Source organism: Emys orbicularis, chromosome 2, assembly GCF_028017835.1.
Source record: "Emys orbicularis isolate rEmyOrb1 chromosome 2, rEmyOrb1.hap1, whole genome shotgun sequence".
Lineage (NCBI taxonomy): Eukaryota > Metazoa > Chordata > Testudines > Emydidae > Emys > Emys orbicularis.
In genome coordinates this window covers 77,578,127-77,595,249 of record NC_088684.1, presented here as the reverse complement: position 1 = coordinate 77,595,249, position 17,123 = coordinate 77,578,127, and the positions used below count along the sequence as shown (strand labels likewise).

Below are 17,123 nucleotides of genomic sequence, written 5' to 3'. Positions count from 1 at the left end.
GTCATAGCTGGCCATCAATTATTGATAGTTCCATCATTTCATTTAAGGTATAAACTTTGTTTAAACACAAATATTTACATTTGTTCTTTCATGCTACTGATCACAGAATGAAAACAGTAATATACCTAAATACATACTGAAGCATAATTTACCATATTTAAAAAGCTATTTGAGCACATTAATTTACATCACATATTTACAAAACACATTTTAAAGAGGAAACAAAAAGCATTCATTTAAGTTACGGTTTTTAACTATAAAAATTTCCTGGGAGAAAAGGCCTCTCTCTTGGCTTCCAAACAAGCTACAGATCTGTTTTCTGCAGTATATATAGTTGAGTGGCTTAAGATAGAGAATATGGTGAAACAAGGCTTGAATATAGTAGTCCATGCTGTAAACATTGAGTAGTAGCTGCTGGCATTTCTTTTCATAATAGAATGCATGGTAACACATGCAGTCATTTTTCTTCTCTTCCCAAACATCCTTCATCAAATAGTCAAAAAGACCTAATTTAAGGTCTTTTAATATGTCTTTAATTTGTATTTTCCAGTGTTACAAGTTTGAACTCCAGGAGTGTAGCTTGCCACTCCACTTCCATCAATAGTCTTTAACAGGCGCTAGCTCTGGTATGAGGTTTACAGTTATATTTTTATAAAATCTACTGATGAGTATTTTAGGAGTATATATTAAATTGTTCAACCCATCGATGTACTGACGCTCTCTGGAATACCTCAGGAGTTTATACCTGTAGGGTTAGGGGAGAAGGAACAAGGAAAAAGGTTTGTAAAGAAACATGTTAAATTGGTATCAACTGTGTTATTGTAATTAAAGACGGGTCATCATTTATTTTGAAACCCCTATTTTACAAAAACTCACTCTGGGAGCACTTTGTTTATACTAATTACAAACATCAGCTTTAAATGCATGAATTTTTGCAGTTTTATAAATTAGATGGACATTCAAGTACTGTTCATATTCCTAGACAAACTACATTGAGATTAACTACACAGCCAACAAATGATTGTGATTAATGCATATTAGTGTTTGTGGTCCCAAATTAGGAATGTCTATATTGCAACTAGACACCTGCAGCTGGCCCATGCCAGCCGAGTTGGGCTTGCGGGGCTCAGGCTGTGGGGCTGTTAAATAGGGATGTAGACTTTCAGGCTTAGGCTGCAGCCTGAGCTCTGGGACCCTTCCATCTTGTGGAGTCCTAGAGCCCAATCGTAGGTGTCTAAACTGCAATTCAACAGCCCTGCAGCCTGAGCACCGTAAGCCTGAATCGGCTGGCTTGACTCAGTCACAGGTTTTTAATTGCAGTGTAGACATACCCTTAGTGATCCCTCTGTATTCCTGCCTCAGCTCCCAAGGCAGTGCTGCCTCACTATGAAGCATGGCCAAGCCAGTAGTGCCACGGGGAACCTTTTAAACACTGATGCTCGCTCTAGCATACAGCCACCACATAACTTCAAAGGAGCAGTGACAGCAAGTGCCAACTAACTGACCAAAGACAACTCCTGATACATGGGTTCAGTTTCTCTCATGACACTAAAACTAATTTTCTTGTTATGATTCTGTTCATTTTATTGAGTCAGAGAGAGAGTGATTGCTTGGATTTTTTAATGCCACAAAAGCCCCAACTAATAGTGACATGGGCTGTTTACTTAGATTTATCTATGGTCTATAATCATATATATTAATCATTAGCCTAGTTTAATTACAACCTAGTATCTTGAAGTGTTCCTTATGCACAAAATGTCAATGATTTTTAATAATATGGAATATTTGAATAGAGTGTTATTTCATTGTTCAGATTATTAGGGATAATAAAAGTTGACACACTGCGCTAAATTTCTTAAAGAACCCATTTTAAATTAATTTTAACTCACTATTCAACAGATATATTTGTACATTCTCCTAAAAAATAATTCAGTACTCAGAGAAAGTACAGAAATGTTGGTAAGGATACACAGTATTTTTCATATATAAGAGGGTGGGGAAAAAATCACTGTTTTATGTGCAAAAAACTCAACTCAACCTTAACTATGGAGCCATAATTAGCGTTTCTATAATAAACCATGGAAAGCTCTTTATGTATATACTCTCCAGAAGCTCAAAAACCACATCTCTTGTACTTCCACCTATACAAATAAGTTCATGTTACTGATCACTGAGACATATTGTCAATTTAATCAGGCCTTTGCCAGCAATTTTTTAAGCTGTTATTATAAGAAAGATATCAGACTGCTATAACAAACAGGTTAGAGGAGAGTATTTTCTTTTCAGTTTACTTTCTTTGTTCACTGTACTTTGTGAAGTCAGCTTTGTTGTTTCCCTTATGTAGTCAGTATCCCCTGTTGTGTGAGTACCACACATTAACAGTGGGCTGGTGGGGGGCGGGAGGGGGAGAGAGAGAGAGAGAGAAACAAAAACTAACAACAAAACCAAACAGGAAAATGTTATTGTAAAACCACAGAAATCAGCAGGACCACCCACAGTAGATCTCTCACCTGAGTTTAGCAATTTTAAATAAACTAGATTTGAAGTTTATATGTCCCTTGAAAAATGGAATGTATCAAAATAAAAGCCAGTATAGCACATTACAAAAGGCTCAGAAGTTTATTAATAGTTCTACACCATTGTGTGTGTGTTTGTGTGAGAATATGCTCCAGATAAAATCTTTGGTATTCCTTAGGTTTTAATGTTTGAACACACTGCCCTTTTTCTTACCGTCCTAAAAATTGGACTTCACCTCTGTGATGATGAGGAATGGACTTGTACTTCCCTAGGTCTCCCTCTGGTCTTGTTACATTGTATCCAGCATAATGAACCCTACAGTACAATAGTTAAAGATAAGTGTATGAACAAAAATGAATTTATAAAAAAAAAATTTAGTGACTTACAGCAAAAGTGAAAAAAATTGAATTAGTGTTCGGATCTTAAGCTAACTCTTCTATGACCTTTGTTTAAATTAAAAACAGTAAACAAACAGTGCTATATATACAGTGACAAATAGCAACCAGGCCCCTGTCCCAAGCACTTTCCAACCTACTTCACACAGCAAAGTAAGAGATGACAGACTGGGAGCATATAGAAATGATGAGGGTTACAAGAGTAGAAACATGGGATATGCTTTTGTTACACAAGACTGTTCCTTTTAGACCTACATAGCTGTTAGTTTACATATAATTTAATCATAAAAATTAACAAATTAATAAAAATAACTTTTTAAAAGTTTGTTTACGGTGGTGTTTTTATATAGTCAATTTCACTGTTCTGTTGATGGTCAACTACAACTCTGTGTCATAGGATAGCATGATGTCACTCATACACTGCTCTTGGACATGGAAGCAACTTATGTGCAAGCTTTTCCCCACACACTGTAAGAAGGTTTTTAGTAGCAACAGCAAAACTGGTGGGGGGGGAAAGCACATGAGAAAAAGGAGAGAGGAGCCCAAATATGCTTGGGGTTATGCCTAATAGGGAGACATCTCTTTAAGAGACTCGGGGGGGGGGGCGGGGGGGGCGGGGGTGGAAGGAAGGAATGGTGTCTGGGTCATTGTTGCTAGGCAGATGTACAATCAGCATTCATGTCCAGAACTTTCAGGAACTTGGTATGGTAGTTTTGGGCATGCCCAATAGGGTTCCTGTAGCTGGACTAAAACTCCACCGAGTCAGGGCAAGTAGTCAAGGTAGCTGTGTGGTGGCTGAAAGAAGCTCAGCCATAGTAACGGAATGCAAAACTCTGAAGCATTTTGCAGCAGGTTGGGTGATAGTGTTAACTTCCCAACAGGGAACCAGCAGTGTTAGTTATAGGAGAAATTTGGAAGGAAAACTTAATTTTTAATTGTATAACTTGAATGTTATTTTAGTCAAATTGTCTTAATTGGCATGGTTCACAAACTCTTTCCTCATTTAAATGTGCTGACAGGGAAAGAGTCATATATATTTTCCTATTATTGCAGTGCTTTTGACTCATGAGACTATATGGAGTTGATAAACAGGACTGTAACTAAGACTCAAGTGAATTCAACCTAAGCTTTTGGACCTCTCAGGTACATCTCACTGTCTTTCTGTGGGGCTAGCCTTTTAGATTTAATTTTTGTATATATATTTATGTATAACTATGAAGATAATGCATGTGGATTATGAAGTAAACTGGTCATTTAGTAGAAATTAAGATATTGTTTCTTTATCATTATAAATTTTTATAAAGTTGATACTAAAGAATTAAGCTAATTTCTCCTCTTCTTTTTGGACTTGATTGTGTGGGAGAGGTTGACCCTCTGCAAACCTTGCTGAAAATCCTCAAGGAATAAATTCTGGGTCTCTGTGTGCTTTTCTATAGGAGTTGTGTTGAAGCACTAGGAAAGGGGCAATACGTTTTAGCCCACCCAAAGGTTACACTACTAGGCACACCCAAAAAAGCCTTTTAAACATCAGCAAACCAAGCAGAAAACCCCTCGTATATATATTTTTTTAATTTCAGAACATATTATTTAAGGGGAGCTATATCAGAAACATGATTTTGAAATCTGAAAACTTCAAAAAAATCTAATTAGCAGTGCTCCATTTAATTACAGTTCTTTTAAAAAAATAGCTAATGTCGTCATCTGGCTCTCCCCAGCACACATTGTACATCCACCTAGGGAGAGATATTCAAAGGTAGGAAGAACAAGTAGGTACCCACATTCCTTTGAAAGGAAATGGGAGCTGGGCACTTTAGGCACTTCTGAAAGTCTGTCCCCTGGAGTTTAAGCTTTTCAGGGCAGAGACTGTGTCTTTCTTTATAAAGCAAACCAAGTACACTGTCAGTGCAATAATAATGAATACACACCTTTTAATTTAATATAACAAAAAACACACTATAAAGAGTCAATAAACTCAAATAAGCCTTCTGCAAACTTTTCTTAAACTTAGATATTTTAATAGCGAAAAAATTTGAACATCACTGTTCAGGAACTCATGTCTTACACAATGTACTATAAACACTCACCTATTCCAAAGATCGTCATCTTCTCCTCCCCATCCCCAGAAAGCATTTGGAAATCCATTGATCTTTTTGAATTGTTCCACTGTCAGGCCACTTACACCACCAAAGAACTCATTGTATGGAAGACTGAAAATGATAGCAAGTAAGTTTTATTCTATTGATTGAATTCAGAGAAGTAAAAATCCTGTTTGAACAACTGCTTCCGTATCTTGCAGGAAAAAAAATCTAGTGTATGTGTAGATGTTCAATATACCTATTAGGAAAAATGCTTTACAGATCTTTTATAATGAAAGTTGGTATTAGCAAAGAATGCGGAAACTAAATATTTGTAATAAGGGCTTTCATTTGCGGAACAGAAAACAGCAGGCAAGTATCCCATGAAACAGCAGCTTAACCCAGGCTTCAGGTAGCCGGTTTTAGAAAAAAGACCAATTTACAGCTGAAGGGACTGTAAAACAAAGCTTTTAAAATGTGGTATTTTGACACTATTGAGTTGAAAAAGTTCTCTTCACCTGAGTCAGCAGTAAAAGCTCTGATATGTCAGTAATATTTCCAGTCCATTAATGTATTCTACAAAACAGGGAAAACTGATAAAAAAATAAAGCAGTTTAACACCTTATATTAGCCTATTCTGAAGTATTTTTAAAAGTAATGGAAATTCCTCCCTTGTTTCAGTTTTTAGAGAGCATAGCTAAGCACGTTCAAGATTATTTTAATCCTTTTTGCACCAAGAGAATATTTCTCTTGACAATAAATGCATGTTGACTACCATTACACAAGTGTTAAGCAATAAACAGCTGCCCAACCTGTACAGCCACTACAGCTACATAGCTAAAATTACTACTGTCAGTCACTCTTTAAATTTTAGGAATTGTAATTTCCTGATTCCAAACACTGTATGCACAGTGAAAGACCATTAGCACGGATGTTCCCTTTAGCCGCTGCCTCCTGTAGTTACTGGACCAGATAGATCATCCCACCTCCCACAAGCTATCACAAAGGGAGGACATTTCCAAGGATCCTCTTTCAGAAATGTCTGATGATTTAATCCCAACCAGAATAGCTGGGTTTGCTCCCCAAGTGGCTCCTCCAAATATGGATTCCTAAGGAGGTGAAGACCATCTGCAAGGAGGCCCAGCACCTCTGCACCAGGATTCCACTGGTATTGTGCTAACAAGGCTTCCTTCTACCCATAGCTGCCTCTGGGATGCTGTGGGAGAGGAAGCTGCTTGATGGAGAAAATAATATAGCCCTACTTGTATTATAGATAATGTGGAAGCAAAGAATGGACAGTAAGTGGACAACTATTATCCCCACTTACCAATGAGCAAGCAGACAAAAAAGTAAAATGGACTCAATCTCCTGACTCTTAATCTCTATTAATTTTGGATTGTTCTACCCATCATGTACATGATGTTCTGAAAAGCCTTAACACAATGACATTTTCTGTAGCACAGGTCCAGGGTTTTCAGGGTTTTCAATGGCTTTTTGACAAACTGAACTCCAAACACAGCAAGCACACACACACACAAGTTGGAGAAACAAATTACAAAAGTTATCTGGAGCAATTGGAACAGTGAGAGTTGCAGACAAGTTGACATTTAGAATTAATAATGTAAAGGAAAAACATTACCAATATAAAACTGCAGGGGAAGGGACATAATCCAGCTGCAGCATCCACATTATATTAAAGCTTAATACTGCCTGAATACATGACGGGAAGCAGTCTATCAGGTGGGGAGAAATCTTTCATTTAAGAAGTGATCCGCAAAGTTAAAATAGGAGACCCTCTTTATTAAATAGTACATTATTGCAAAGTTGAAGTGGGAAACATTTCCTACAATATTGCCAATACTCCTACTTCTCCTACTCCAGGGGTCGGCAACCTTTCAGACGTGGTGTGCCGAGTCTTCACTTATTCACTTTAACTTAAGGTTTCGCGTGCCGGTAATACATTTTAACATTTTTTTAGAAGGTCTCTCTTTATAAGTCTATATTATATAACTAAATTATTGTTGTATGTAAAGTAAACAAGGTTTTCAAAATGTTTAAGAAGCTTAATTTAAAATTAAATTAAAATGCTGATCTTATGCCACCGGCCCACTCAGCCCGCTGCCGGCCTGGGGTTCCGTTCACCTAGTTCGGCAGCTGGCTGAGCGGGGTCTGCGGGACCCCGGCTGGCGAGGGGCCGGCAGCCGGGACCCCAGACCGGGGATGCAGGTAGGAATGTGTGTGTGTGTGTGTGCAGGAGCGCCCGTTTGGTGCTCAGGGTGGGGATGGGGATGTGGGGGGCGCAAGAGTCAGGGCATGGGGTGTGGGGGGGCTGGGTATGTGTGAGGGTGCAGGGATCAGGGCAGAGGGCTGGGGGGATGTGGGGGGGATTCAGGGGTCAGGGCAGAGGGCTGGGTGTGTGTGTGGGGGGTGAGGGCAGAGGGCTGGGGTGCTCGGCTCGTGGGGGTGCTCATGGCAGGGGGCTGGAGGGGATATGCCCTGTTCCCACCCCTTTCCCCAGGGCCCCCGTCCCCACCTCTTCTCTGCCTCCTCCCCAGAGCAGCGAGCACACTGCGGCTCGGCTCAGTTCCCCCTCCCCCTCGCAAGGGCGATCAGCTGATCGGCGGCAGGGAGAGGGGGGGAGGGGCAGGAAAGCACCACGCTGGGGAAAGAAGTGGGGGAGGGGGAGCTTGGCTGCCGATATGACCAAGCTTCTGCCTCCTGCTCCCGCAGGAGAAATCAGTGGGCAGGGGGGGAGGGGGGCTGAGTGGGGCCAGGACCCCGGCAGGCAGCAGCGTGCCATCAAAAATCGGCTCGCGTGCCGTCTTTGGCACGCGTGCCGCAGGTTGCCAACCCCTGTCCTACTCCAAGATAGTGATATTACAATGATGGTAAGAGACATCTCAAGAAGGCACACATTGGAAGGAAATAAGTACTGACGCCCTATTACAACAGTTGGATAGATGAAAACATAGAGCTATTTTAGAAGCCAATATTAAAAGTTTATGAAAGCAACAGAGACCTTTTGAGAGCTGTAATTACATCAGGGTAGTGAACATAAAACCAACACTCAGAATATTTCTACAAAGGTAGACGAGCTTTTCTACAAAGCAGAAATATATTATCAAGAGCAGCTTGCCTTTATTGCTACATGTATTTTATATAACCATTTAGTAACAAAGAGGGTGCTAAAGGAGGTGGTGTCTCTATACTAGTAGCTTCTCAAATACAAAAACTAAACTTTCCCTTCTGTTCTTTCCTTTTATGATACTGTCAGTTAATAGCTTGTACAACATTTAGAGTAAGAAAATGGCATATCTGTTGGTTAAAATCTTACATTTTTGTAGGTTGAATGTTAACTACGGCTAAGGGTTTTTTATGTGCACATTCAAAAGACATTTCTGCATCTTTTAAGACAGGAAAGGTGAACTGCAATACTTACATGTACATGTATTTGTCCAGCTTTGCTGCAAAATGACGTGGCATCTCTCCACATCCATAATAATTTCGGTCATTTTCAGGTAAATGATCCACATCATGAAAAATTACACAGTCCCAGGCAACATCTTTCATAGCCTCTTTGAAGCCAACGTTAAAGAGCATTGCACGGTTAAAAGGTTGTGTACCACTCTTTATGCGGAAACAAAGGAGAAACCGAATAAGGCAAGAGCAAGTAGACACTACTTTGATATACAGGAAATTTACCAGCCCCCCTCGTATTAGAAAGAAAAGGGTGTGTTGATACCGAGGCTTGTTATGCTTTCATTTAATCACAGCAGCAGCAAGAATAGCAGTATTTCACCAACTCCATTTTGTGCAATTAAAGAAAAATCCTCCCTCTAGAATTCCTGCCCTTGAAGAGCAAGAACTTAAAACTTCTATTTAGTTTACATTAAGAAACATTGCACCAAATCAATCATAAGCACCAATACTATAAGGAGCACTGATACTTATCTTCAAGTACAAGTTGCAGTTAAGTTTTATGCCGAAGTATAAATGCAATACCAAATCACTAATGCAATACCAAAGTTGCGAACAATGTTTAACCACTCAAAAATGTATCTTGTTAAAACAAAGCACACAGTATTTATGAATTTCAACTAGTATGAAATACTTTGCTACATGTTTACAGTAAGTTAACCTTGTGATAGGACATATGTCCACAGCCTGATAAAATCTTGTTAGATAATTTTATTAAAAACCTTTTTAAATTTTCAACATTTAATTTTATTAAATAAAAAATGGAATTTGAGGAGCAGCTCCCTGAAGACTGAAAAAATTAGTTTACAAGCCTTTTTAGTATCAGAAAATTATCGTGTAATTAGATCTTTTAAAGAACACCGATTTCCTCACTCTCCCTTATACTTTTTCCATTAAAGACTGAATGTATGTGTGTATGTGAAAGATGCAGAATTCACTGTCCTGGAAACCTAAATCATGTAATTAATGTATAGATCAGCTATTAATATAATACTGCCAACAGCAGAGCAAATTCCTCACAAACTGCCCCACCAATGTGCCATAACCCTGTTTTGAAGGGATAGAATCTTCAGGGGGTCAGTCATTCTCCAAACCAATTGAGGTCTATGCATTTATGAGGAGACTACCTTTCAGGTACTAGCTGGTAACATTTGTAATGTGATCACATATTCAGTAAGAACTAGACAGAGTCCACCAATTCATTTAATGACAGCCAAATGGACAACCTTCAAATGATAACTACTTTTGGTAACTATAGATTTGAGTTAGATAAGAATATGCAATCTAGAGGTGTAAATCTGTGTAGCCCTTTATTAGTCCCTGTCCTCAAATTCCTTTGCAAAGATCAATTTTTAATTTTTATAACTGCAAAGATAATGGTTTTGCACTACAAGCCTTAACTTTGTATACAATAGATTCAATGAGGTTAATGTTAACAGCTATAAAAATACTGCTCTATATTTTAAGAGAAATAAGATGTCACTGATCACCAATAAATCCGAGAAAAAAGTTGAGGGTTTTTTGTTTGTATTTTACTTAATGGATTAGAATGTAACTGCTTTAATGTTTAGTTTCAGAAGTTGAGATTTCCTGATTCACAGAATATTCAATAGCAACATCAGACCCCAATCAGTGAGGAAGTTCCAAGGAGTTAATTTTGATATACTATTCTAATTAAAGACTCACCTGTTCAACAACATAAAAGGCAAATTCCAACCGTTGCTTCTGTAACATAGGTATGAGGTGCCGGAAAAAAATCGGAAGATGTTCATGGCGATTGCGAAAAGGAATGAGGATTGCCACCTGCAAAATAAGTCAGATTAGAGAGTAATGTTAAGATGATATGAGTATTTTAAAATCATAATGGGTTCAATTAAATCTGTTGTTATGGATTTTTCAGTGTTTTAGCCTTAATGTTGAATTGGTGAACTCTTCTACAACTTTTCGTGCTCCTCTAGAAAGCAGCTAAACAAGGCAGTACTTTTTACATACAAAACTATGATGCATTTTTCTAGTGAATGAGTCTACAAGTGACTTTAAGGGGTAATGCTGATGTCCAATCACAGTTTATTGTAAGCAATTTATTGAACCAAAGGACTGAACATACTTGGAAGAGTCACCACTGATTAAGGCAATACCTTTTTGACTACATTCATTGTTCTCATGAGAAATGTTCTAATCTGTGTATATTCAGTGGGAACACTGAAATAATGAATTCATGTTTATATATCAGGGGTGGCCAAACTGGCTCACGAGCCACATGCGGCTCTTTTACCATTAAAGTGCAGCTCATGGAGCCCCCCGTGCATCCCCCCATTCTCCACTACCAGACTAGGGGGAGCTTGAGACCTCTGCCTTGCAGCAGGGTGGTGTAGTAGGGGCTTTGCCCAGTGGGGAGAGGGGTTTTGGGGCTTCAGCCCTGCGGAGCACACTTGCTGGGGCTCAGGGCTTCAGCAGGAGCAGGGCTGAAGCACTAAGCCCCGGACCCCAGCACGTGTGCCCTGGCTCCCGAACTTCTGAAGATTGTCGTACGCAGCTCAGAAGGCCAATAAGTTTGGTCTCCCCTGTTATATATTAAAATGCCTACACAAATACCAAAAATGTCCTTAATTTCTCTGTAGATATGTTTTCAAGTACTGAAATTTTGTGAAGGTTCATGGCAATATTTAAACTACCCTTCTTGGATCAAATGACCAGCACAAAGATTTAAATTTCTAAAAATGGATGCTTGTAGTTTTCAAATATTCTCAATAAGCAGGAAAATAATTAGTGGAAAGGAGGTCAGTAAGGAACTTTGTCTCACCTTCCATCGTGGTTTACAATCTTTTGGTTTCCAATGACCACCTGGCTCAATGTCTAAATCCTTTGAAAATACTTCCTGAATTTCATCAAAACTAATTTCACTCATGTTGATGCTGATAAGGCCTCCTAATGTAGTGAGAAATATGAAAAATATTTATTCATTTTAATTAAAATGTATAAGTCTAACGTGTTTTTAATTTGCTCCACCAGAGACACTGTATAGAAGTAATCCAATAAATGGTTATTTTGATTACGGTACCTATTGGTAAAAAGAATCCTAGTTCTGACTCATTTCTTCCAGAATATTTAATGTATATAGGAATGGAGTTTAGTTTTTTCCAAAGAAATTAAAAAGATATTCCTCTGCAAAAGCCTGTAAAAGAATTCTATAATTTTGTTTTTATAGAACAGTCTACAATAGTTAAAATACAGCTAAAACTTCTAATCATACTGATACATTTTACCCAAATTTTGCAACAAGACATTTAGTAGACAAAGTAAACTTACCATAAGTGTGTCTTCTCATAATAAAGAATCACCTTCTCTAGAAGTCACAGTAGTTAGTTAACTGTGCCCACACTACCACACACAGAGGCACTAATCTGATACTGAAATTCCGGGTACCTTCACAGCTCCCCTTACATAGAAATGGAGAAATACACATCTCCATTCTCTAAACTTCTGAAGTTTTAAACCTAACTAATTACAAACATAAAAGTATGCGCTACCTTGGGGGAAAATATATAGACTCTTTCTTGTTACAAGAAGACATTTACAGTAAACTGAATTTGCCTAATCCCTCCATACATTCATAAACCTCTAGTCTGGATCACCATAACTGATGAAAAGTAGTAAGCAGCCCACCCAAAAGAGGGAGAAAGAGTAGAAGGAAGTGAGACAAATTAAGGAACAGTAGCAGACTAAGACCCAGAAACAAAATGTAAAACAATCTGATGAAGCTGTGTTGTTTCACAACATCTAAGTTGTGTCATTTCTCTGTCAGATGTTGCCGCTTCAGACAGAATGAAGGATGACTTTTCCCAGGAAGAAAAGACCTTAAGAGTTCTCAGCACCACCCTGTCATTATGAAACACACAGTAAGATTCTTGCATTGATAACACTGCCAGCTCTGATACCCGTCTAGTTGGGGTGATAATGACCAGAAAAACCGGTTTTTATCAACAGGAAGAAGGCAGTCACTGAAGTAAGGTGCTCGAAGGAATGATCTGTTAAGCCTTCAAAACCAGTGGTAGATCCCATTTTGGGAAAATTGGTCTGAATGTTGGCCGGCCAACCTGACAACCCTGAGGAATCTGGAGATCTAGGGTTCTCTGCCAAGGATCCCACAGAACCCATGAAAAGGACGCAGCTAAGAACAGAAACCTAAATTTGACACACTGTGGTGCTGGACTGAAGGCCCTTATCTACACCTTTCTGGAATAAGACCAAAATGGCTGGAATCCCCATACTGTTTGTCTTGGCACCACTCACTGAACCTGGACAAGATGGAAGGGTATGCGTTTAGAGTTAAGGCTCTCCTGGATGCTAGCAAGGTCTTGAGAACTTTGGAAGATACATCTAGGATTGTTAAGGCTTCTCTTTCATTAGCCAGGCTGTCAGCTAAAGCCAGACTGGATCTGAATTGAGAAATGGGCCTTGGGAGATAAACAGTCTCCCTTTGGAGAAGATAATTATAGTGGAGATTCCAGGATCAGGTCCTATCAGGTTGGAAAACCATGTCTCCTTGGTCAATAGGGAGTTATCAACATGACTTTCACCTGCTCCCTGTTTATTTTCTGAATCACTTTCCCCGGGAGGGGAAAAGGTGGTCATGCATAAAGTAGGCCCTCTGGCTATTTGTGCAAAAGGGCTTCCATTCTCAGAGATTCGGGACCTGTCTCCATGGTGTAGTACCTCAACCTCTTTGTGTTTCTGCAGCTCACAAACAAAGAGGCTGAAGGAAGACTGAACATCCTCGAGGTCAGTCCAAAGAGCTCTTCATACAGGCATCACTCCAGATTGTTGAACTTATGCCTGCTGAGACAATCTGCCTTCTGGGTCAGTTCTCCATTTATGTGGATTGCTCTGAGGGACAGAAGAGATTGCTCTGCCCATTTCATTATTTCCATTGCTTCTGTGTGTAGCTTTGGGCTTCTTGCTGTTTATGCATGTGACTGTAGTTGTGTTGTCTGACTAAACCATACGTGATTTCTTTCCAGGAAGATCTAAAACTCACATTTCTAGCTTGCCTGCTCTGAGTTCTAGAAGGTTCATGCTGTATCTTTTTTTCTCCAGGCTTGAGGTTCCCTGGGTGGTTTGAAAACCCAGATGAACACTCCAGCCCTCCAGTATAGCATTGGTAGTAAGGACAAGAGGCTCTTGAAGACATATAGGCAGGCCTTTGCAGACATTAGCATGGAAAGTCCAGCATTCTAGGGAGCTTAGTATCTGGATTTAGACTTGCACTTGGTCTTTCATGTGTTCCAGCAAGTGGTTGCATGTTCTCAGGAGGAAGGTTTAAAGGCACCAGATGTGCGATCTTGCCCAAATTCCTATTCACAATACCAGAAAGCCCAGAAGCTGAAGACGCCATGCTATAGCAGGACATCTACAGTTTGCAAAAAACTGTTAAGATCCTGGATCTTCTGGAATCTTTCAGGTGACAGATTTTTGCTATCAGGGTTTCTGTATCTACTCCCCGGTGAGAGATGCTGGTTGAAGGAATCAGGGAGTTCTTTTTGATGTTGATGACGAAGCCATTAACTTTCAGAAAGTCCAGACTCAGAGCTGTGGCTTTGTGCACTTTGGCTTGGGAAGGGATGTGGTCGAGGAAGGGACATAGGTGGATATCTTGTGCCCTATGCCTGATCACTACCAGCACCTCTGTAAAGACGCTGGGGACCGAAGACAGTCCGAAGGGGAGCATTTGATTCTGGTAATAGTTTTTCCATAAGTGAATCTCAGGAGTCTGTGGTTACATGACCTTACGAAGATATGGAGATAGGCATACACTGACATCAAGGAGTCTCCTTGAAATAAGGAGGAGAGTGCTGAGGCCAAGATCTCCATTCAGAACTTTGTCTTTCTCATCCATATGTTGAGCCTCTTGCGGCAGAAGATGGCCCCCACCCTGATACTCTTCTGGGTATACAGAAGATGGAGTAAAACCCTAAGAATCTCTCTTCTGAGAGCACAGTTTCTAATACTCTTACTTCCAGATAAGAAATCTCATTCTGGATCAGCTTGTGTTTTATGGGGACTGGATGAAGAAGAGTTGAGGGCTCCATCTCATCCTAAGGGACTACGTCAGCTCACTATATTCCCTCACCCACTTGTCTGCTGTGGATGCATACCACTGCTCTGTGAAGGGAGAAATTCTGCCTTCTAGCTTCAGCCATGGGTGTGCGCACATCCAATCATTGTCATAAGGTGGCCTTGGAGGCTGTGGAGCAGTCTCTGGGCCTTCTCTTACAACCTTGATTCCAGGATTTACTATTGGAGAAGCTGCTGTCCCTTCATTGATACTTCTGCAAGGAAGATGGATGAAAGATGTCCCTATCTGAATGTAAGTTACTGAGGCTAGGAGGGTCTGCCCAGATTTCGCCATGTTTTCCACCACTAGTTGCTCCAGCTTTTCCTCAAACAGGATGGAGACTATAAACTTTCCTAAGCATAGAACCTGTTTAGAATGGGAATTCATTTTTCAAGGCAGAACCACACCTGGCACCCGTCTGCTGAGCTATCTTGCCATGGCTCTGGCTGACAAGCTTGATACATTCACTGAACTGTGAAGCGCTACAAATGCTGTTGCTAAGGAGATTTTTTTTTTTTTTTTTTTTTTTTAAAGAGTAGGGCTGGAATCAGGGTGATCTCTGTTCCTTAGATCTATGAGATCCTCCAGCCAGAAGAGAGATGCCCTAGCAAAGCATGTTGCTGTCAGAGATGGTCTTTCAGGTAGCCAAAGAGGTCTCAAAGTCTTTTTTGAGTGTGTCCTCCACTTTCCTTTCTGTGTGATCCTTAGGGTAGAACTTTCCTTGAGGGGATAACCATGCCCCTTACTAGGGTTTCAATAACAGCATTTAGCTTTGGGACCTCAGCAATGGAGTTTTTTGGCTCCTGCAAACTGTAGAACTGGAGGTCATTTTTACTGATATGTTTGCCTTTGTCAGGCTTGTTCCCACTCCTCTATGACCACATCCTCAAAGGAGGAGTGCAGAGGAATAGCTGCCTCAGAAGATGATTCTGAAGGCAGGAATTTGCTTTCAGGCTTGCTCTCAGGAACTTGTTCAGGCTGTATCTGTATGGTGGACACAAACTTTTTAGAGGGTAAGAATATTTTTTGTGTCTCCATAGTTGTTCTACTGTGGAGGAGGGGGAGGATAAAGAGGAAGAGTCAGAAGGCATGAGCCTCCTGTTTGTCTTCCCTTTTTTGGTTTCTCTGCCCTTGTAGCCTGACTTGCAGGTCAATGACCTCTGTTGTGGCTCTGATGAGATCTTTTATAGTGTGCCTTCCAGAACATCTGAAGACCTCTATAGAGCTCTCTGTCTCATTCCTCCCCTGCAGGGTCCCAGCCCCTAGAGAAGGCTCAAATTGGGAGTGAAAAGGGCTGTTTATTAGACCTGCTTCTTTCCCCAGGGAAAGAGTCATTTTAAGAGTTGGTGTAGGGAGAGGGGGTGAAGACCTGTAGCCCCACAAGGCTGTTCTCTTCAGAGTTTCAGGAGTACCCTGGGCAGCTGGATGGGGGGGTCCTCATCCTTCAAACCTCTCCCTGCTCGGTTCTGTGGCTCCAGGTTCAGTTTTCCCAGGTTAGAGTTGCGGCTACTCGGGCAGGTAGCGGACCCTGTAAGCCTGTCAAGCTTGGATCCCTGTGCCCTAACAGAGCTAAGATTGGTTGACTGGGCGTAGGCAGGGCACACCTCACTGTCTGCTGAGTCTGTGAAGGCTGCCTTGCAAATAGAGTGATTTTTGGACTTGAACTGGCGCTTCCTTAGCTGTTCTGCCATGCCAGGGAGGGAGGGGAGGCAGAGAACCTGGCAGGGTGGAACTGCTGCTGCAGTTTAGTCACCAAGGATATGTCTACACTACGAAATTAGGTCGATTTAATAGAAGTCGATTTTTTAGAAATCAATTTGATACAGTCGATTGTGTGTGTCCCCACTAAGCACATTAAGTCGGCGGAGTGTGTCCACAGTAATGAGGTTAGCATTGACTTTTGGAGTGTTGCAGTGTGGTAGCTATCCCACAGTTCCTGCAGTCTCCGCCACCCATTAGAATTCTGGGTTGAGCTCCCAATGCCTGATGGGGCAAAAACATTGTCGCGGGTGGTTCTGGGTACATGTCGTCAGACCCCCTTCCCACCCTCCCTCCGTGAAAGCAACGGCAAAAAATCGTTTCTCGCCTTTTTTCATGGGTTACCTGTGCAGACGACATACCACGGCAAGCATGGAGCCTGCTCAGCTCACTGCCACCGTACGTCTCCTGGGTGCTGCTGACAGACTCGGTACTGCATTGCTACACAGCAGCAGTTCCTTGCCTTTGCAAGTTAGCAAAGACGTTTAGCAGCCGTATTGCACCGTCTGCTGCTGTCTCCTGGTTGCTCCTGGCCGACCTTGGTGAGGTCAGTCGGGGGCGCCTGGACATAAATGGGAGTGACAGCAGGTCATTTCCTTCTTTAAGTTTAATGGAGATTCAGTCCTGCCTGGAATATCAAGCGAGCTAGAGGCTTCTGCCTCAGGCTGCTCTCCCAGCCAGCAGCACCGCGCGGTCGCACCTACTCCAGCCTACCCCTTGCTCCCATGGCTCATGAAGCCTGGACAGTAGTAAGGAGCAGTTCAACTATAGGCTGAGCAAGTGCAG

The 17,123-nt window shown here is 41.0% G+C and overlaps 1 protein-coding gene across 1 annotated transcript in view; it reads right to left on the bottom strand.

Annotated features, from left to right (window-relative positions):
* Positions 1–597: 597 nt before the first annotated feature.
* Positions 598–17,123, bottom strand: part of B4GALT6 (beta-1,4-galactosyltransferase 6) — a 53,432-nt gene continuing 36,906 nt past the window's right edge. The window contains exons 4-9 of the mRNA XM_065399219.1: positions 11,268–11,392; positions 10,151–10,267; positions 8,427–8,614; positions 4,997–5,119; positions 2,731–2,832; positions 598–745 (exon numbers count right to left, since the gene is read on the bottom strand). Of these exons, the coding sequence (XP_065255291.1) occupies positions 598–745; positions 2,731–2,832; positions 4,997–5,119; positions 8,427–8,614; positions 10,151–10,267; positions 11,268–11,392 (803 nt within the window). The remainder of the gene's footprint in view (positions 746–2,730; positions 2,833–4,996; positions 5,120–8,426; positions 8,615–10,150; positions 10,268–11,267; positions 11,393–17,123) is intronic.